We start from the raw sequence: 23,114 nt of genomic DNA, 5'->3' as shown, positions 1-23,114 counted from the left end.
CTTGTTCAGGACATTTGCTTGATACATGCATGTGCTGAGAGAATGCGCCTGAGCGAGCTGTCAGTCGGGGAAGTGGTATGGAGGGGGGAGTTGATGGCATGTACTCGGTGCGGTATTGAGGGAAGATAAGGAAGCCGGAAGCAAGGAATGGGGATTCCGGCGGGAGCCCTGCAGCGGGTGGTTGCGAGGTCAGCGAGCGGCACGGGCCAGCCTGATAACGGACTGTGGATCGGAGCCTTGGCAGGGCGGAGACTGAAGCGGTGCCTGCTTAGTTGGTTTAGGCTTTTTGTGTGAGTTGTTGGCACGCGTGTCCTCCATCAAGAAGTGTCCTCAAGGCGCCAAAATGCTCTTCAGAGAAGCAGAGGTCCGACAAATCAATTTTTTTATGGTTCATCCTGCACGCCATGCGCGACCGAAGTACTACAAAGATCTCAATCGGCTTTGCTACACAGCATACGTAAGGACTCTGCTTGTACTTGTGCGTGGATCTTAAGTTGGGTCAAACATTGTCTGTATGTTCTGCACGTCGTGTGCTCTGATATAAAGAGCATTACAATGTGTAGTGTCCATGATACAGCAACGAAAGAAGTATATTGGTTTTCTTCAAGAAAAGGACTCTCCCACACGTCACTGAGGACATTGTCTGCCCTTAAAAAACCGGCATTGTAGAATGGTTTCATGCCTCCTTTGAACTTTCCTGCTTGACTGATCTGGACTCCAAATGGTGACAGCAGGAGTGACGGTTAATTATCATGTGTGATTGAGTGTATGTGCCTGAGTAGTGGTCACTATTTATTATTGAAGTGTCGCTACATTGGAGCATTGCCGTTAGAATCCGCATGACTAAGCCCAGTCGTAGGCAGCAAAAAGCACTACTTATGAAGAAACGAAGGATAGTGTTGAATGAATGTCTTAAAGAGTATGAGTTAATTTCCCCTAAATAGGTGAAGAAATGTACGAGGTGGTGTGAGGGAGACGAGGTAAAAGCCGTTCCCAAGCAGCTTTGCTGGCCTAATTGTATCACGGTCGCTCATTTGAAACGTGCCAAAAAATTCATTTTTCGCGTGATAGTCCAGCAGTCTGTCGAAGATGTGGCGGCACAGGATAAAGGCACTCCTCAGTTAGCTGCGCACAAGGATTTATTGCACTGTTCCTACAAAATGACTGTTATTGTAGCAGCTAAATCTTGGTATGCTAGCTCGTGAGTGCTAAGCTCTCACAGGGTAAGAGCCAATCGAAATTCTTTCCAACGTACTGTTAAACCTTTTATCTAGTTACTAGACGATTCACGATATTGGGCCGATGAGCCAGATTTTACAAATTGCGGCACCAGCATGGAATTTTTTTTTCTATCTAATTAATATACGACAATGCTATGGAATTGAAGAATGCTTTATAAGTCAAGTAAGAATAAGAGAGAAGATTAAAAATAAAGACTGCCTGCCGTCCTTCTTTTCCTACTATCCGATCTTTACATTTTCTTGCTGCACCGCACAAAGCCGATTCCGCAGGTAAAGATGGCGAAAACCTTGGTCGTTATTTCCACCTCGCAGTTAGAATTGAGGAAACAAATTAAGAACAAATTGTTTAAAGAAGGGCATGCTCTTGGCAGCATGTGAACTTATATCTTCTTTTAATGTCATCTCGTTGATTTCTACATGATTTCTGCCACTGGCGAACAGCAGCATGCATGGCAACTAATGGCGCTTATCATAGTTGAAACAGGAAAGCAGCATTCCTTGCAACAGCGGCGGAAAGAGCAGCGTGTGCATGACAGCAAAGTTGTCGAGTGCGGTCACGACACAGTCATATTCTTAAGTAAACCGCTATCGCTCAACAGAAAAAATGTGTAGTCAAGGAGTAGGATCAAATCTCCGCCCCTTCTGATAGCGTACTGCCAGGCTGCTAGGTGTCGTGCTAGCTACCTGCTACTTATGATGCCCATACTAATGAACTAGTTTCCTCTTTTAATGTGCTTCCTATCCAGCACATTAATGTGCTTCCTATCCAAATTCAACCTCATTATTAATTACAAGGAAGCTATCAAACATAACAACAACTCTTTTATAAACCTGTGTAATCTTAGAAGAACACTACAAACATTTTACTTGTTCAGAAGAAGGGAATTGTGGGTAAATCCCTTTTCAGGTACAAATCATGGCCTGCACACAATACAGTACCACATGCCGAAATACCTTAATCTATTATAAGAACGCAGTATCGATATACATAATATCACAAAGAAAAATGGAAAGAACACCTCATATTAGAAAGCACATAAACCTGCCAATTTTAGCTCTTTTTTTACAGTAAATACCAAACAATCATTTCGTAGAAAGTGTGCATTTCACTGTCTCGTATTTTTCTTTTTTTTATTGCTGTTGTTAATCTGGTTTTCCTAGCAAGTGCATAATTACGCGATGTTTTGTTTGAGTGTGTGTGTTCTGAGAGCATTGTGTATTCTGTTTGGTACATAAGTGCCTGTTTGTATTTGTCTTCTACCCCCGACAAGACAGGGGCAGGAACCCCGTCAAGCAACTAGTACAGTAGCTTTTAGTTCCTGCTCTAGTTTTTTTGTGTACAAAAAAATGCTGAATAAAAGATTTGGATTTGGCAACAGCTGGTGCTGTACATTATGAAACTTAAGAGTACTGAACACATTTAAAGAGCAAGAACTCACCAGCACAGTCTCCGTGTGGAGAGATCGTACCCCTTTCAGCCCAGTCCAGAGTGTTGCTGTTTGCGGGAACGGTACACTCGTCATCCATCACATGTGCTGTGCTCTGGTTGCCCGTCCATAGGCAGAAGTAACAGCACTGCAGAAAAAGCAAGGAACATGAAATAAAATTTGAGAACAAATTCTTTCCGCTGCAAATGGGTGCGCACCAAACCATGTAGTGAAACAATTGTGGTCCAGAATAGACACTTTCATTTGCAAACTACTAATAAAGCAGTTGTACAGCACGCAATACTCAGCACATGGAGTAGATAGAGTACATGGTACATTCAGTACCAAAGTTTTTACAGAAATTGTAACCACTATACTATCAAGTTAAAAGTAGTAAACACAAACACAAATCAGCTCTGTCTGCTCCTTGAGAGCTCACTTCCCTTTCAGCCCAGTCAGGAAAGCAGATGCTAATCAAGTATATCTGTCGTGGTTTAGCCGTAGTCTCGGAACAAATGCGGCACTACAGGAATTGAGAGGAAAGAAATATTTGCTTCATTTAAAGTTGTTCAAACTACATTCAGACCAGAAAGGACATGATGGGGCTCTGGGAATTTCGACCACCTGGAGTGCTGTTTTGCGAACTGATAACACAGAAAACAAGGCCTGTAGTAATTTCGACTATTAATATGCCACTGGGAATAAATCCTCATCTTTCAGGGTGGCAAGCAAGCAACATAAACACTGCAGTCAGTAAGGAACGTGCAAAATGAGCGCAGTGGCCATATGAGCTTGCATCTGTGGATAAAGGAGGTCCTCTGACGTATTGTGAAAAGGTTTACTAGAAGAGGAATTAATGATGCTGATGTTATATAAAATTGCGTCAATAGTAGGCTTCTTTGTTAGGACAAATACAATCTACACATGAATGCGCGCTTTTGAGGCAACCATGTGACCTTAGGTCATCACAACGGTTTACATGTTTACAACATAGTGTTTCAGCTCCGATTTCCTCACCTTGCATATTTGGGGACACAATAGGTATGGCCATTTTTATAAGCTGCGTGTGGCCAGTATCCATAAAGTCCTTTGCTATGAAGTGCTCGCTACAGATTCTGTAGGAATGGTATAGGTGATTGGCTGCCTTCGCCAAAAGGTCACATCTTCCACTATATGAGACCCAAGCTGCTGACCTGCATAAATGTTTAAGGCATTTGATTACTGCGTTGTTTAATGTAAAAACAATAAATATTTCACTACGGGATCAATAGTCCGCACTACCGTCTCAAGTAGCAATGTCGCATTTAAGGAATTGCTACGTTACCTAATTTCAAAAAATGATCCGTATGTATTGCAGTCTGCTCACTATTTATTCCCTGACAAAAATATAAACAAGACCTGTCAAGGTACTCGCAACAATAATGAAAATTAGGTCAGATAAATTATGCGCGTCTCTTCATAGCTTGGGATATTGCAGGCTGTTGAAACAACGCAAACCTTCCAACCTTAGCAAGGTATGTTATCACGTAGTTTAAAAGAGATATTTGGGTGAGTTGATATGAATATATCACAAGAGCGCAAAAAATGCAGACGCAGAGACGTGAATGGACACAACAAGCGCTTGCGTCCTTTTATGCCCCTTCGTGAAGATTCCTCCCTCAGTGCAAAGCGGCGCCTGAACTTTTCATCCGCCTGTCGATTGCGCCTGGATAGTCGCAGCCACTGTCATCACGCACGAACCAGCGCGAGTCCATTTTTTATATATAAACGGGGCTACTTGAAACGATTCCGACGAAGAAGTGTATCTGATGACCATAATTATAGCGTAAAACTTAATCTTACATCACCTTTTGTTATTTTCTCGTGACGTCGCGTGACTTCGCGCAGAGCAGCCTCACAAGGTACTATTCAAATTTTGGACGATTAATCGTAGACAGGGCTATTGTTTTTCTCCGGAATAGAGGGAATGTTTTTTTTTTTTTTACGGAATAGAGTCGTTTTATTACTTCACATCTGAATTGAAACTTTCGACTTGACCCCGTGCGTGTACTGTGCCCTTAACTCTTCCTTTTTGTGTTTAGTTTATAATCTCGTGTATTGCAGTCCCCAATGCAATGTACGCTTGTATTTTTTATTTGCTTCATTCGTTGAGCTTAATATTTGTCTTATTCCTTCTTGTCGCGTTTCTGGGTATGAACTGTGTTTTCATATAACCTACTATGTTACTGGGTGCAGTATCCTTTCTCCCAGAATTTCTCCTCACTCCCATATGGAGCTACACACCTGAATCTTTCCAACAAACACCCGGCCTTAACAAATAACTTGCCCAACGCTGACTCTAGGTCCGGCGGAAGCGCAAAACAACTCCGGGTGCTTGTATGGTTTTCACCTGGCGACCATTAAACAAGATGTTCGTGACGCATTATAGCGTAAAACAAACTTGAAAATTTTCACACAAGCTCTTATCTAGTGCAGTCATTACTAAATAAACCTTCTCAGGAATACAGCGCCTGAAAGACCGCCCTAAGCGATTGCCCTGAATAAAAACATGGGCTGTTTTGTATTTTTAATCTATCTGATGCAATATGTTTTAGTATTTGATATTAATGATATACTCAGGACTATTTCTGGCTAGTTGTAATAAAAATCAAATATCTTTATTTTCAAATTCGAATCGAAATTATTGCGCTTTTTGATGTTTTTGTTTTTCGGCCGATTTTGAAACAATATGAAGAATAACTTACTATTTCAGAGCTACAAGTTTTATCAGAAATAAAAAAACATAACTGCGTAACACAGTTAAGTTTAAGTGAAATCTTTTCATTTCATCGTGTGAAATTGTAGGCTGCAATTTGACTTCTTAAGCACATGCACTCAGTTCTACATATTTTTTCATAATTTTTAACTATATTGTGCAACACGTTCTTAGGCTCTAACAGTTATGAAGTATTAGCTTCAATCATCCTCAAAATTGACGATGTTTTCTTTTTAAATGTTGTCTTTTTTTTTTCAATTATGGCAGTTTTTGAAGCAGTGGGAAGAAAAAAACATACTTGTTCAGAGGCGTAAAGTTCGCCTGAAATGAAGTATGTAAACTGCACTGTACCGATGAACGTTCGGGGAACATCTCATCACATCGTGCCAGGATGCAGCGCTGAAACTGACTTCTTTGCAGCGCGTCGCTGCTAAACAATGTTCGCGGTGTTTCCTATGTAACTAGGGCAAAAAAAAATTTTTAGAGACGTTCTATATGTAAATGTCGCTTATATTATATAAGGAAAAAACGATCTACCACGCAATTTTAGTTCTTACCCGGCAGAATCTTAACATGCAACTGTTTGAAATTGTAAACGCAATGTTTGCCGCCGCTTGCTTTATAAAACGTTTTACGAGAAGACTACAGCGTAAATTGCAAATCTAAGGTTTGTAAAACACTTTAATTAAACACACACAAACACACATATGAACAGTTATGGTGATTTAAATTATACATCATGTAACACTAATGTGATCCGGAAAAGAGAGCTGAAAGGGGCACTCCTGTTCGGGCGTTTAATCAGAACTAGTACTTTTTGTGGGGCGTAATATTATCATTAATCCGGGCTGCCATGGCCTTTGTTCACAGGAAATTAGGCGAACGTAGAATTACTCTGGAGAAACTTGCACGAAACGATTGCAAACGTGTAGAGTTTAAAATGTCCTCTATTTTAGAAGACCGCTTACTTTCTTCTGGTATAGGCAATCAAGTTGTAATAAAGCTTCGAAGATGGAAAAGCATGCCAAGGTAAGTGTCGGTTTCTGTGACTGCAAAGTTAAGTGCAAAGTGCACCTTTCTGCTTTTTTGCATACTATAAAATCAAGGCAACGACAGTTCATGGGAAACGAAGTACAGCACTAAAAACCGGTAGCTCTCATAGCGCTATTAAAGGAACAAATGTTGCTTCCTAGCGCATTGAATACTGCCGAATATTTCAAGCAAAACACCTTTATGTTTATGTTTCCGTACTTATATGGTATGCGCTTGTGACGATTTGTAATTATATATATATGTGAAACGAATTAGTCGAATTCACTACGTTGCCTGTTCTTGCGTTAAAGCACTACAGGTAAAATGTTCTTGATTCTCCGCTTCATTCCCTTGAATTGAGCCAATCAGCGCAGTTATGTTGAAAATGCGCAAGGATTAATAGACAATTAAAAACCAGTTTGTACCTTTATGCTAAGCTGCAATTGGCGCCGAACATGAGTGCGGTATGAAAGAATAAAATCTAAAAGCATACGCTTCCACGTTATTGAGAATGTCGACGTCAATGGCAAGCACTGCTCGTTCGCTTGTTGCCATTTTAACATCGGCATATCTGGGGAAATACAGCTCTATGTCACTGTGTGAAGCTGGTATTGCTTAGTGGCTGGTCGGACAGCAAAGACAGCAAAGTTTAATTCTTATGCCAACAAATAGTCGTGCGTACGAAACAGAGATTGCACTGAAGAAACGCATTCGAGATTTTCCTTTTCAAGTTACGAGAATTCATCCTTCCGCCGCGGGGAAACGGAAGTAATCTGTTTTCCGAAAGAATGCTTATGGTGCACGCCAAGTGAAAAGTTTGCCAGTAGTACGACCTTCGACAGTCCCTGGGACGACCTCTATCTCGAAACATCAATCATTAGAACCTACTATTTATAATCAGCGACCAAGTGGAAGTCATCCAATCAAAGACCAAGTGGAAATCATTGGCCTAAACCTAAAGCACTACAGCAAACTTCTGGAAGTATCTCTAAACTTTAAATATTATGGTAAAAAATACAGGATAAATAGGCTTCCATTCTGGGTGGATAAAAATTAGAGGAACAGTAAAGCGTCGCCATATCAGTGGATGCGATCCAGTGAAAGTCGGTAAAGGACCAGAGAAGGCGGCAAGAGCAAATTGGTGTCTCAAAATAGTGGCTGTGCTCATCAGGTCCGCAAATATACCTGAGCAAAGAAAGGTCCTATCTTTCTTTCTCACGCCCTTTCTCATATGCATAGTAAAATGGTGGCTCCATCGACACTCCGGGCGCTACGAATGAAACTACTTTTTCAGATGCTTCCCTCTATCCTGAACATGTGTGCATTATTGTAGCCATGGATGTTGGGCTTGATTGTTTTGTGCACTTCATGGCAGAATTGGCTCTTGCAAGTGATTGTATTAACGCTCATAAACACACCAAATTTTGTTTTCTGTCTGTGGTTGATTCATCCATCTAAGAAGGAGGGTTGAAATCTGGGTCAGTTGGTACATAGTCAGAGACTGCGTACCAACTGACCAAGTGGAACTGACCAACTGCGGCTTCTCTATTGATATCGAAGACCTGTTTTATAGCATCCCTCATGACGAACTTTTTGTTGCAGTGCGAGAACTAATTGAACAGAACGGTGTGATCGCCTTCCAAAATGCATGTGGTGTCTCGGTTGACGTGTTTTTGGAACTGCTGACAGTCTACCTTTCATCCACCGTTGTAGTTTTTAAGGGCGCTCTGTTTATCCAGAAAAAGGGAATTTGTATTGGGGCTAGTGTAGCTCCTGTACTGTGCCACATCTTTTTAGCAAAGTTTGACAACTTACTATCAGGCTCTCTTCTTGACAAACGCGTGTGAAAAATTTTTAGATATGTTGATGATTTTTTGGTTATTTTAAAACTTCCACCGAATGACTCTTTTCATGAGGTTGTGAACGACGTCTTGAAGGCCTTTAAGGCTTGCACTAACGCCCTTTGTGTTACGTATGAACTACCCAATGACCAAAAGATAAGATTTTTAGAACTTCAACTAACTTTTCTTGACGATGGGCATATCTGCTGGTGTTTTTTACCGAGAAGCAAGAAAGCGTTGTTACCGTACTCCTCCGCTCACTCTAAAATCGTTAAGAGAGGTATTGTTATGAATTGCTTTCGCAGTGCTCTAGAGAAAAGTTGCCACCACAAATAAAGAGTAGCTTTGACAACCAGATTGGCCGGCTGCTGGCCGCAGGATTCCCAAATGCACTTCTGAATGCTGTGGCAGAATCGCTGCTACAAAGAGTTAAGAGGGGCAATGAAAAAGTGCCCAAGCTTACTGAAGCTGAATGGAGGAATCTTGAGGTGATGCCGTACGTGCATGGACTTTCCCATAATATCAAAAAAGTTGCCGCGAGGCAAGGCGTTAAAGTTGTCTTCTCTGCTCCTTGCAAGCTATCAAGTCTTTGTTCTCGCGTTGCTCATGGCAGATCTAAGGCCCCACTATGCCCGACGCGACATGATGATTGTTATATTCCTTGTGCCACACGTGTTATTTATAAGATCTCTCTAACACGCGAAAAAGTTTACATCGGCTAAACTGGCCGGTGTATTAATGATAGGCTGCGAGACCATCACAACTCTTTGTGACACATCAGTGGAGCTAAAACTTTGTCTCGCCATTGTAGGGATTGCGGTTGTTATCCGCTGTTTTCAAATGTCACCTTTCTTGGTAGGGGCAAGGGTAAGGTAGAGCGCGAAGTTCTGGAAGCGTATCACATAAGTATGCAAGGAGATAATTGTATTAGCACAGCATCCATATCGTTGATGCAGAAAGAAATAAGTTATTTATCTCAAAGACCCTAGTATCTTAGCTATCTCCGAAGCGTTGCTTTTTGTTTGTCACTTTTATGCTGTGTGTTGGACGTCGAGCTGCGCATGCCTTGCAAGGTTTCTTGGGAAACGTTATTATTTCAATAAAGCACAGTTGTTAGTTCCAGCTTCCGTGTGTACATCGTCTTTCTTCGTCCTCGTCCCTTGGCTGGTTTTTTCTCTGATCATCCATCTAGTCTGCCGGCACTGCGCAAGGTATATAAAGAGAAGTTGTCATGCACCAGTGCTGTTAACTACGCACGTTAGTAACGTTCGAGATTAAGGTACATATTTAAGGTATTCTTATGCTGAGCATTATGTGTGTATACGGCACGACCAGCGCTCAGACCCGCAAACACAAGAGGCGTCCTTAGAGGCATGACGAGCGCTTGGGAGGGGTGGTAGCTGTTTTACGCTCTATTAGTTATGATGCTACACACTGAAGTTATTCTTGTATCGTGACTACTGCAAATGCTCTTCCCGAATCTACCGGTACGAAGACGGCAATCTAATCGCCACTGTGGACAGCCCTTCTGACCTCATATAACAAAGAGAAGCAAATAAGAATGGGAGTTTGCGTCTCATAAACAAAGCAAACAGAGACAATAAAACAAACACCTTGTATCAGAATTTTAGAGACACTTTGTGTGAGTATCCTGGAGACCAAAAATGAAACTACGAATGAGAATGCGGCTATTTCTATGCCATAGCTGTCAACAAAGTAATTGAATACTGTTACGTTTCCCTCAGGAAAATCAGTTCATTTAAGCAAGGCAGTGCAGGAATGAATCTTATCCTACAATATGCAAAAGCAATGCGCCCGCGTGCTGTGGTGATCCTAGGTGGTCGAAATTTCCGGCGTCCTCCACTACGGCGTCTCTCATAGCCTGAGTCGCTTTGGGACGTTAAACCCCACGAATCAAACCAATAACATGAAAAGGTGGGTGGTAGCGCCTTCATGATTTGAATGCTTTGTGTCGGGAATGTGAAACCTTTCGCCCACATTTCATAACTTTGACTATATTCTTTCTCACACTCAAATCAATCGCCGGACTGATTACTTCAGTAGGCGTTGCGGCTAGAAAGCTGGAAAAATGCAAATAAGCACTTATCAGTGCTGCTAGCATAACAAAACACACAAGAGAAGGGCAGCTAGCTTTCAGCTTTCTGGAGAGAGATTTAACCTATGCTTGGGGCTGATGCGTCAACACCCTCTGCTTGCGCAGCTCCTCGAAGCTCTGGCAGAGCGTGAGGTCTATGTCCATCAAATACCCAAAAACATGCATCCGACATTTAACGCGGAGCTAAGAAACGCCAGAGCTGAAAGCCTTCACAAGAAATGGGATGGCCACCCGGACACCCTCTACGTGGATGCAGCCGGTCCATTCCAAGGACGGATGACCATCGCTATAACGAATCCCGAGGGCAAATTAGTCAGCTGCGCATCAGTCCGAACATCCAAAACCACTCACGCAGAGGAGGCAGCCATTGCACTAGCGCTGGTTACAAACCCAAACGCTATTGTACTCACCGACTCCCAAAATTCGTGCAGGAATATTACCAGCGTACTCATCCATCAACCATATCTGACACTATTAGCAAAACACCCTCCTAACCGGGCCTCAATCATATGGTTTCTGGGACACACGGAGCACACAGGAGGGAATGACGCGGCCCACTGGCACGCCCGAGCTCTCTTACACCGGGATCCCCCCTTAGCCGATGAGGAAAAAGAGCATATCCCACAGCCTATAATCACCTTTGATGAACTCCTACAGGCCTACAGAAAGGCCAGACAGATATACCCCACACCTCACAAAACTCTAGACAAGGCAGAAGGCAGAAGAACATACAGACAGACACCCTCGTTACACCATTTAAACTCCACCAATGGTACCCCTCACTTTACACACCAGAGTGCCCACACTGTGAAGAAATAGCTACGGCTTTTCACATGGTGTGGGCATGCCAATTAAATCCCTTTATCGATAAACTTCCTAATCCCAATTTGGAGCAGTGGTAGGCCATTCTGACAAGCGAGGACCCCGACCAACAACGAGGACTGGTTCGCAGGGCCCACGCTGTGGCGCAGGCCACTGGGCTGCCGGAATAGGCAGACCACCCACAACTCCGAGAACTCCCATGAACTCAATAAAGTTTTCAATCAATCAATTGGACGAAACGCAAGTGGAGCGCTTGTGTCTGGAACGCGCCATCGTCAATGCCGCTCAATACCGTCAAAAACACAGCCCACGGAAGATGACAGACAGCGCAGTCACCTAAGAAAGCGTTAGGAGCACTATACATTGCTTCACTGAAATAACCTTGGCGCAGCATGGATACGACCAGTATTTGCTTTCTTAATAATATTTCACAGTTCGCGCCCACGCTCTCTGCCGACACACTCTGGAGAAGTCAGCTTCATGAGACGAAAATTGCTTTCGCAACAAAATGAATGCCTGCTTCATTCTACCTAAACTCTGGATGGTGGACACTAGGATAACTCAGAGAGCTGTTCAAACGGTAGAACCGTCAGCACAACAACAACGTATCTAAATCTATGATTTCAAAGCCATCCTAGGTGTGGATCTTACCAAAGCATTTGATAATGTTTTACATTCAGCAATCCTTCACAATCTTAGAACCCTGGGAGTCGGCGCCAAGTTGTATAATTACGTCCGAGACTTCCTCAGCCAGCGCACAGCCACACTTACCTTAAGCGACCACTGCCTTCCAGAGATCACGCTAGGTGCAAGAGGTACGCCTCAGGGCGCAGTCCTCTCCCCTATACTATTCAACATAGCACTTCTCCACCTACCGAAAAATTTGCCCAAATCCCCGACATTCATTTCAGCCTCTACGCCGACGACATCACTGTCTGGGCTAACCGCGGCAGTGATGCCGAAATAGAGGGACATCTACAATTGGCATTTAACACCTTCGACACCTATGTAAGGGAACGTGGCCTCACTAGCTCTCCTTCAAAATCAGAACTCTTTCTCTACCGCCCCAAACAATACAATTCAGGCAGTCCGTCTATTTCCCTCAAGATAGGAGCCCATTTGATCCCACTAGTATCCACAATCCGTGTGCTGGGTCTAGTTCTTCACTCTCATGGTGCGCACAGAGAAGTCATAAAGACTCTCCATACACAAAGTCAACAGACCACCCGACTGATTCGCCGCATAGCCAACCGTCGGGCTCGCCTACGGGAGCGAAACACACTTCGCCTCACCCAGGCTAAAGCCGCGTTCAGCTACGTGCGCATCCGTCGTAAGTATCGTATTTATCGCAGTGCGCATAGTGGCTGGAACTCCCGTTTACGTAGCTTGCGACCGCGCATGTTCACACTGGGCCGTTCGGTAAGATGCGTTCTTTACGACCGGCCAATCAGCGCTCTCAACATGGCTCCGGTTAGCAAGCGACTGATAGCGGAGGTCTGGGCTCTTCAAGCTCAAAATGAGATGTGAAAGAAAAGACTGGACACACAAATAAAATACGAAAAAGAACAATGGGTATATTAACAATTAACAACTCGATTATAAATACACTTCGTTTCACACACGCACGTTCGCACATAGTTTTCAAACGTCCGCTCACCGTGCTGACGCACCGCTCACTCCTTCGCACATTTCTTCACGCGCCCGTTCTCATTGTCGACGTATCGCACACTCCTGCTCAGTGTCCCGTGATCGCACTCTCTCGCACCAAACCAGGCGTACGGTCCGCCTGCATCCCTCTTGCGATTTTACCAGTGCCCCGGAGCGATCTTGGAGACGGGCCGGGGTGGTGACTCAAAGGCCGTACTACTGACTCCAAACAATGAGCCGGGGCGCGCGGCAGACACGGAAACGTCCGCGGAACCTCGTCCCCCCTCAGAAAATGCTGTTTTCTTTTTCTCTTTTACGGTGAGCTTCTTTCAAACTTCGACGAGTCCGCACCAGCTCCGTTCTGCGGCCCGACCGCAACGTCGCCCCGCATCGGCCTTTCGCTGCAGGCCAACTGTTTCCTCACTTGTCAACGGAGCCGATGAGCTGCGAGAATGCACGGGGATGAAGCGGGCATCCCCCGCCTCCAAACCTCACTTTTCTAAACTAGAGGAAACATTTGCTTGTTGAGAGCTTGTTCGCGCATGAAAAAACGGATTGATAAACCACCTACTACTTTGACTCAGCGCACTGGCAATTTGCAGCCAGGCATCGTTTTGCACTTCTCTCTGTGCGATTTCAGCTACTCGTAGTAGAGAGCCGGCCTCTGCAGAACTTTTTTTATGAGAGGCTGATAATTCCACAGCGAAGATTCCGCACTGCACATGATCAAGCTGCGGACAGACACAATCACGGACACAGACACAATCACCGACACAACACCAATAACACCGGCGAGCCGAGACACTGCAGCAGAGTAGGAGCGTTGGATGATGTCGCCTACTAGTGGTTTGCGCGCGAAATCTGGGAGGACCGGAAGCCCCTTGACCGGAAAGGGAAAACCGAAACGGCTGTGCGCATTGGTCGCGCGTAACAGACGTATCTGTGCTAGTCGTAAAAGTCGCGGGTCCTCCGACATTTACGCCCACGCTGGCTGCGTACGTTGCGCATTTTACGCTCAATACGACAGCAGTCTGAACAGTGACGTTACGTTTTTTGCGCTTACACTTACGATCCTTACGAACGATACGTGCTTTGCGCACGTAGTCTGAACGCGGCTTTACACTATAAGCCGCGCCACATATGCCCTCTCATACCTCCCCCTCAAACAAAAGGAGAGAGACCGGGTGAACGCGCTCCTACGAAGTTGCACGAAAACGGCTCTACGATTTCCCTCCAGCACATCTAATGCCCGACTCCTTAAATTCGGTGTACACAACACTTTCGAGGAACTTAGAGAGGCGACATTACCGGCACAAATAGCCCGCCGATCCAACTCGGCGGCTGGCCGCACTTTGTTATCCCACTTAAACCTAAGCCCAGTTACACACCCCATTGACGTTGTGCCCCTTTCTCCTAACCTCCGCTCTAATCTCATTGTACCTCCAATTCCTAAAAACATGCACCCTGAGCGAGACCAGGGCCGCAGAATAGCCAGGGCTCATGCCCTTCACAGACAATATAGCGAGGACCAAGAGGTGGTCTACGTGGACGCAGCAGAATATAATTCAGGCTCCAGTATGGTCCTGGCTGTAGCCGACAATCAAGCAAAGCTGCTTACCTCCAGCTCTATAATCACCAATTCTACTACAGAAGCAGAGGAGGCAGCCATCGCGCTTGCTCTCATCTCTACATCTGCCACAAAAATTATTTCTTGCTCCAAATCTGAGATTCTAAATTATGCCAACGGCTATATATCCCGCACCGCTGCTCGCATATTACGCTTCTGGCAGCCACGGCACACCATAAGCCTCATTTGGACGCCAGCACATGCCGGCCTCCCTGGCAACGAAGAGGTTAATTCCCTAGCCCAAGGTCTTACATTCCGGGCTAGTAAAACGGAGCCCTCTCTACAGGCCGGGGAGCGCCTTTTCTTTTTCCGTGATATTCTCCTTTACTACTGGGACAAACGAAGGGAATATACACCCCCCGCCCCCTCTCTCACCATAGCGCAGGCCGTACACTGGCGAAGCTTGCAGACTCGGACGACTACATACCCTACACTCTAAATGCCCGATACCCAGTCCAGTTTTCCTCATCATGCAGACTCTGCGGCAAACCAGGACACTTCATACACATCCTTCATACATGCCCCACCTTTCCTCATCCCCCATCACCGAACGTCGCAGAGTCCTACTGGGAGTCTCTAAGGAAGAGAACTTCAAGTAAAGAGCAACGGAGGATTATCTCCAGTGCTATGAGGAGGAATGCATTTTCAAGGACTTTCTTTTGGTTTATAAGGGTGTCTCCCACAGTAAGGGAGCACCCAAGTGCCATGCAGGGGGCTTCGCCCCCACTGTTGGTTCAATGGCAATAAAACGTTTCTACCACCACCACCCCTCAAAAAAAAATTTGAGGCTCTCTTAGATGTCTCATAAGAGGAGAATCGCGAAAGCCTATCCTTCAACTGCCATCATTTGTCTGGTATTGTTTGCCTATTATCGGCATTCATTGCTGTACTACTTATAATTATAATTGGTTTACAGCAAAGCAAATGCGCCGTATCTGTCACACTTTCTCTGGCAAGTGTTGTAGTAGTTGCGACTGTAAGAAGGGTCCCGCCGGGGTGCATCCAACCTTCCCTCCTTCCTTCCTTCCCGTACGGCGCGGTACAGGTGTCCGCAGAAACAAGTGTGACAGATACTGTGCCTTTCCCTTCCTGTGAACCAATTACTTGCTACTTTGTGGTAAATTTAAGAAATGAGAAAACAATTGCAAGAAATGCTTATGTCTAAAATCCATCATATGTGTTGTCGAAATCTCGCCTGCTAACAATTATAATGTCATGCTATAGTTTGCTTAATATTATAGTTTTATGCTATAGTTTACCCCTCATGTAATGTCCCGTCTGGGGGCCCTTGAGGTTCTAATAAATAATATCGGTAAGGACCACGTCGAGTTAGGACTGAGACGTGCTAAATGCTTTCTAGGGTATACGATTACTTATGCATGACACCGATATCCCATGCTACGATCACTAATCTCAGGACATTAAAACCATCGCTACTCCCCAGGCATGAAACTGTGCTACAGTGCCCCAAGCGTTTACCTTCCGACCATCAGTATCTTTGTGCGACTTTAGCAGTATTTACCTTTTTACGACATTCAGCTTATTTGCCGTGCGCTAGCCTTTAATATTTGATGTCATTTTTATTTGTCTTGATGCTGTGTGTATGGAACATATAAACTAGATTGCACAGAAAGAGGGCCAAAGGCAAGAACCCTCCTTTGAACGATGTGTGTTTTTCATTTCAAATATAAGGCAAATGAAACCCGAAAGAAAAGAATTTCACAGAGACCGATTCCAGCAAGCACTCGGATTTTCTAGAGACGTAAACATAATTTAAAAAGGGATTCCACTTTTCTTTCTTGCTCAGACGGCTGCTTTCACACCAAGGAAATCATTCCGTTAGATTGACGGTATTTCGGGATGATAAAGCACACCGACTTGCGCTAAGACCACATAAGGAAAAGTGCTGCAATGAACGATGTATTCTCTTACAGCCCACTTAAAGTTCAAACATCAAATGTGTAATCAATACAGGCAATTTGCGGACGCGCATATCTCTAACTTTAACCACTTATATAGCTAGGAAAGAGTGAATGGAAAGGATCTTGCAGAGGTTTCCAATGGGTCTTTCCAAAGTGTTCAGAATTAACTCGTCCCAACAAAGCAGGTTGCGACATAGTCCTCGACTTTACCGCGTAGAAACTTAATAAAGCTTAGCGTCCTCCGCTCTTTAGTAATATGCCTCAGCAGGCGAACAACAAAAACTCCCTTGCACACCTTGCTGGAAAACTTTGTGAGGCGCCGCCCTTCATTGTGGAAGCTGTGTTCATTCAGGCACTTCCGCATCGTCCAAAGCGCCCGCTTGCGATGAATGCAGCCACTTCACTGGATGCACCGGGACTCGCAGCTGCCACCCTCTCTGCGTAGGCGAATACCGTGTTGACGTGCATTGTCGGCAGTTCCTTTTGAAGCCAAGTAAGAAATATTGGAGGAGCACGCCTAGATTATCTAGAAGGTGGGCAGTGCTTCTTTGCTCCGACCGTTGTTACGGACAACTTAAATAATAAGCCGTAATCAACTCTTTGTACCTCTTGAATATTTCCGCCTTCGTAGGAAGTCAATAACGTACGTGTTGTTTGTCTCTGTTCTTTGTGGCTACAGAGAGCTCTCACTCCTGCTAAAGGTGCCCTTGTGTCTCTAAGTTCTGCAATGGGGAGTGTTTGTTAACCTTATAGCTAATGGTAAGAAGTGTGCGTTTACAAGACATTCTTAGCATCTTTTATTAAATGATCATTACATTATTTTGAAGTTGCAGGAAATTCGTAAGACTTCTGTAATTAGTTTATCTCTACTTACAAAAGTGTGTTTGCAGGCACACTTTATCTCTTCCCTGTTTGACTCGATCACAGAAGTGAGGCAGTTTGGCCGTGGCGGGATACTGTGCCGATCTCCAGACCTCAATTGCGTGAAGGACCTGCTTAAATGCAATTCATTTGGATCGCTTCAGGTGAGCAGCTTTATCCCTACTCATCTTGCATGCACAAAAGGATTGGTCCGAGGAGTAGACTCTTCTTTAACTCCAGCTGAGACCCTCGACCTTGTTTCGGCGGCTGGTGTGGTAGAGGTTAATAATACGCGGGTACCAACAGAGTCGGTGACTGCCACATTTGCGGGAACTTCATGCCCGTCAGAGATAAAAGCATGGCCATTGATCTTCCGTGTGAATCCTCTTGAATCTAAGCCACTGCAGTGCACTAATTTCTGGCGATATGGTCACAGTGCTCGTGGTTGTAAGTCCTCCGTGCGGTGTTCCAAATGTGGCGATGGTCATCATTCGTCATCATGTTTACAACAAAACGACAAATGCTGCCTTTGCGGTGGAGCCCACGCTGCAAACTCCTTGGAGTGTCCATCTCGAAAACAGGAGCTGCAAATTCTAGAAGTAATAGATATAAAACGCTGTTCGCGTCGTGACGCTGTAACAGAAGTTAAGGAGCGATTACACGGTTATGCAGGTGTGTCAGCCCGATCAGGTGTGCCTCTGGATGCATCAATCTCAAAGGAGATAATGACTGCAGTGGAAGCATCAATAACTAAAATGGTCGACCGAATAGTTGCTACTGTCACAGAGTGTTTTTCTAACGTTCTGGCAGTTCAGCTAACGCAAGCCCTGCAATCAGGAACAGCCCCTTTCATAGCAAACATGCCCTCTGAAAGCTCTCAACTGCTTGAAAGCGCTACTGTTGCTTCGCCTCACAGGGCTGCTCCTCCAGATGACGATGGAAACATTAATGACGCAGAGATGGTGGAATCAGATGTAAGAATTCTAAAACGGTGTGGGTCTCCCATGTCCAACCATTCTTCTCCGCGGTCCCAACCAAAATCAAAGAAACATCAGCATACATCAAAGCCAAAGGATAATATTTTGGGGCAGGCAGTTGCGGCCGCCCAGATTTCGCAATCATAGGGGCACTAAGAGTTATCCAGTGGAACTGTCGTTCAATTCTAACAGCTTCAACAGATTTAGTTTACATTTCTTCTCAATATAATCCACACATAATTATTTTGCAAGAAACTCGGCTAACAGCCGAAAAGCGTTTCTATTTACAAAATTATCATTCATTCCGACAAGATCGCCAATCAAAAGGAGCAGGTTTAATTATATTTGTCTGTACAAAATTCTGTCACAGTGCTAAGATTTTTTTCCAGCTATTCTATAGATTGTGAGTTATTGGCCCTAGACTTTGCAATTCCAGGGCACTGTCCGTTTTCCTTAGTGAATGCTTATTTCCCTATAGCGGTGTACAAGATACAAAACCTCTAGATCTGCTATTAGTTAATCGTCGAAACAGTTCTTCTGGCTGGTGATTTTAATTCGCATCATGTGTCATGGGGCTACAAGACAGATAGTTGTGGCAAGCGCCTTTGGGATTGGATAACAAACAATAACTTTTACTGCAGAAATTCTCGGTTCGGCCACTTTCATAAGAAAACACAGTCAATCTGTCAATCTGTGTTAGATTTAACTTTTACCTCTCCCAATCTTTTCGTTAATAATTGGTCGACACTTGATTGTGGCACCTCTAGTGACCACATACCGATTGCGTTTGAGGTTAATCGCCCTGTAACTCCAGCGACTTCTCAGTTGAAGTCATTTATCAACTATAATAACTTTCAGTTAACGTTACGCTCTAATCTTGAGTCATTGACTAACACGGATGAACAACAAAAATCAAAACGCTTATGCTCGGTGATTGAGGATTGCCGTAAGAAGTCTGAGATCTTGGTACGGAGCTCAAAGGGGAATACTTCAGCTGTTTGGTGGAATGCTGATTGTTCCCGAGATTACAGACGTAGAAAGGCGGCATGGAAAAAGCTTCTCCACAACCAGTGCCCGAAAAACTGGCAGGATTACAAGTTCATTGCAGCTACTTTTAAACGTACAGTTGCAAAAGCGAAGGACGAGTATGATGCTAAGCATTTTTATTTCCTCTCTAAATCTGGCAATCGAACTGCTCTTTTTGTTTTTTTACGCTCGCGGAAAAAGATTCCGCAAGCACAAAATCTACATTCCTTTATTTTGAATCCCCATGAAGCAATAGACACAATTGAAACAATTGCCAAAGGACTGGAGAAGCGTTTTTCGTCTGCACTACCTTCGGGCTCGATATCTGTAATGCCAATGGAACCAGTTAATTATGATCCTCAAATTTCCGTTTCTGAGCTTTCTCCTATAGTTATGAGATTACCAGCCGCTGCTCCTGGTCCTGATAAAGTAACTTCAAAAGTGTTAAAAATTCTTTTTGACGAGTCACCTGAGACGTTATTAGAGCTAGTAAATTATTCCATCAAACATGCTTGAATACACCCAGAATGGAAACTTGCCAAAATAATTCCTTTACTTAAGAATAAAGGCGGTGCCTTGTCCATTGATAATATTAGACCAATTGCATTAACATCAAACATTGTAAAATTAATTGAAAGAGCCATACTTATACGTGTTTCGGAATTCATGAATAAAGAAAATATCCTCAGCCCTTGCCAAATTGGTTTCCGTCAAAAGTGTTCCATCTGGAATGCGCATGCTGATCTCGAGAGTCGAGTTCTTTTAGCGCGCCGCCAAAAAATGCACGCTGCTTTGATAACGCTAGATATAGGCAAGGCCTATGATAGCGTTGAGCATAGCATTCTATTGCAAAAATTAAAATCTCTTCAGTTTCCACATTATTTAGTAGCCTGGATATCTGAATTCCTCCAAAACCGAGAGTTTTACTGTGCATTAAATGGCGTTCATTCTGGCAGATATAAGCAAGCCAGGGGAGTGCCGCAAGGAGCAGTCCTTTCACCAGTCCTTTTCAACATACTACTCAGCTCAATACCAGTTAATCATGACGTTCGCACTTACGTATATGCTGATGATATTGCGTTTTTTGCAACTGCATCGGATATTCAATCACTTTATCTCAACTTGCAAACGTACCAAAACTCTATTGAGAATTGGTTGTGTGGCTTCCGTCTCACATTAAATGTGAACAAAAGCGCAGTCCTCGTATTCAATATAAAAGATTCTGTAAGTCTGTCTGTAATGTATCAGCAGCAAATAATATCACAGGTTAAATCATTAAAGTATTTAGGGGTCACTTATGATGATGATCTTTCATGGCAGCCCCACATTAACCATATTGCTACGAAAGGGGCTCGGGCCGTGGGCATGTTGCGCCGAATTAGTCGTCCCAGGTCTGGAATGCGGAGAGATGTCCTTTTAATGATTTATGTTATGTATGTGCGTCCAATTTTAGAGTTCGGTTCAGTTTTATTTTCTGCATCAGCAGCTTATAAAATTCGACCGCTTGTTCTCTTGGAGCGAGAAGCGCTTCGGTTGTGTCTTGGACTTCCAAAATTTGTTGCCAACAATGTGCTCTACCTTGAAGCCCGGATTCCACCCTTGATATATAGATTACAAATTGTAACCGTTCAGACGTGCTTAAGGATATATGAATCAGAGTTTCACCGATCTATGTCTATTTTTTGCTGTCAACCGACCTCCTTTTTCGATGTCCAATGGCCTAAATTTCACACCCCGCAGGTTGTTATGGTCAAAAATTTGCTGGACCTTTTAAATGTTTCCCTTCCTAGTATTCTTCCCATACAAACCATCGGTTCATCTATTGAAATTGTCTTTGACGACATATTCCCGAATAATGCTAAAAACTTATCATTCGTTATTCTAAACGGATTATTAGAAGATCATTTAAGAAGCTTTTCTGCTAATTTAGTTGTAGCTACTGACGCATCTCAAAGTAATGAAAAGGCGGGTATGGCTATATATTGTCCACATTTAGACTGGTCTTTTTCTGTCCGGCTTCCGGACTTCACCCCAATTTTTGAAGCGGAGTTTCTGGCGGTGGTACTCGCTTTACGGAAAGTAGACTCCTCTTTTTCTAAAGTGGCTGTAATTTCCGGCTCTCTATCCTTGTGTTCATCTCTCTCTTCGTCGGCGGATTCTGCAATAGTAAAAACCTTTGTCTCCCTGATCCCTAGACATTTGAAAATTGTACATATGGTATGGGTACCAGGCCACAGCAATGTGACTTTAAATGAATATGCTGACAATTTGGCAAAAGAGTCCCTTAATGGCCCCGTATTATCTATCCTTCCGGCGACCGCGTACATCACCGCAGCGAGGTTTCGAAGAAACGTTCTATTAAATATGAAAAATGGACATCTTTTAAAATCTGATGACTACCTGCATCTAAATTATTCTTGGAATAGAAAATTATGTCATTCACGGTAACTTGAGATTTCACTAACAAACCTGCGATGCCGTATCCCACCTTTAAATTTCTATCTTTACAGGTCTGGTTTGGCACTGCCTCCCGTCTGCGCATTTTGCGGTGAACAAGAAACATTAGATCACTTTTTATTGTTTTGCCGCCGCTTTACTACGTCGAGAAAACAGTTGATGGAAAGGCCATTGCAACAGCTTGGCCTTAATTTAAGCAGCCCGACATTGTTATCATTTGGCGCCATCATCCTTGGGCACAGTCACAGAGCTGTTATTACCGCCATGCAAAATGTTTTACTGGACTCTAATCGTTTGCCTTGCTAAATATTTAAACATCACTTGTTCTACAATTATAGCGTCAATCTCCCGTGAGTGTTACCACTTTTCATTTTATATTTCACTTATTTCCCGTTTTGTTTCCTTTCCTCTACCCTTCAAATCATTTTTTTATGCAAGTATATTTAAATATATATATATATATATATATATATATATATATATATATATATATATATATATATATATATATATATATATATATATATATATATATATTCTTTGCTACCCAATTCTTGGCCGATCCCCCTCTGTGGGTATGTGCCATAAGTTATTTGGACAACAACAACAACAGCAGGCAGACTTGAAGGATGTTAGAGATCGAATCCTGACACTCAAACAAACCTATTCTCTGGCTTTCTTGGTCTGTTCCATTGTCACCAGCTAATAATTTGAAGGATTATTAACGCGATGCGCAATTAATGGTGCGCACACTCCCAGAGACCCTTAGAATAAGGAGGGGTAGTGTTCCGGTCCCAAAGGAGATGCCTTCGACCTGCGTGGCAAGCTCAGCCGGAATTCACCTACCTTGTAGTGACAAAAGGAGGTGGCCACTTCGTGCCCAGCTTTCGCCGGTTCAAGCCAGAGTAAGGGTTGGATTCAGAAGTAACAAACGAAACATACTTTATACACAGCAAGAGACGATACAGAAGAATAAACAAGAACACTAAAAATGCACAGACGAGACGTTCACAGAAAACAACGCTAGACATACTACTAAAGAGGTATTCAATAACACAGAGGCTTTACAACACAGAACAATACACGAGAGAGTCAAATAAACAAGCACCAAATTGTTCAGCGGACTGTTGCAGTCCGACGCCTTGAGAGTCACGATGTTGCACCATGCAAGACGAGCGCAGCTCCCTCGCAGGTCTGTGGGCTTGCCAGGAGCGTGTGAACCCCGGGAGTCCAGCTGTAGCACTTGCGAACACGCCGCAATCATTGACTGACTACACAAGCGACGCGGGCTTCATAAATAGGGCGCCCCGCGTCTGTCTGTTAAGACGCGTGTCACGGCTCCGGAAGCGGTGCGAGACACCTT

At 43.8% G+C, this 23,114-nt stretch overlaps 1 protein-coding gene across 3 annotated transcripts in view; it reads left to right on the top strand.

Annotated features, from left to right (window-relative positions):
• The window catches only part of LOC146191939 (uncharacterized), a 53,017-nt gene extending 30,922 nt beyond the window's left edge, over positions 1–22,095 (top strand). For all 3 annotated transcript variants that reach the window (XM_084600011.1, XM_084600013.1, XM_084600012.1), the window contains exons 2-4: positions 6,407–6,452; positions 17,321–17,455; positions 21,805–22,095. In XM_084600011.1, coding sequence (XP_084456137.1) covers positions 6,407–6,452; positions 17,321–17,455; positions 21,805–21,846 — 223 coding nt within the window. In that variant the 3' untranslated portion in view covers positions 21,847–22,095. The remainder of the gene's footprint in view (positions 1–6,406; positions 6,453–17,320; positions 17,456–21,804) is intronic.
• The last annotated feature ends 1,019 nt before the right edge of the window (positions 22,096–23,114 follow it).

Source organism: Amblyomma maculatum, chromosome 4, assembly GCF_055883805.1.
Source record: "Amblyomma maculatum isolate TAMU_Amacu chromosome 4, ASM5588380v1, whole genome shotgun sequence".
NCBI classification, from domain to species: Eukaryota; Metazoa; Arthropoda; class Arachnida; order Ixodida; family Ixodidae; genus Amblyomma; species Amblyomma maculatum.
Note: the sequence above shows the minus strand (reverse complement) of the source record. Positions and strands in the feature narration are given on the sequence as shown.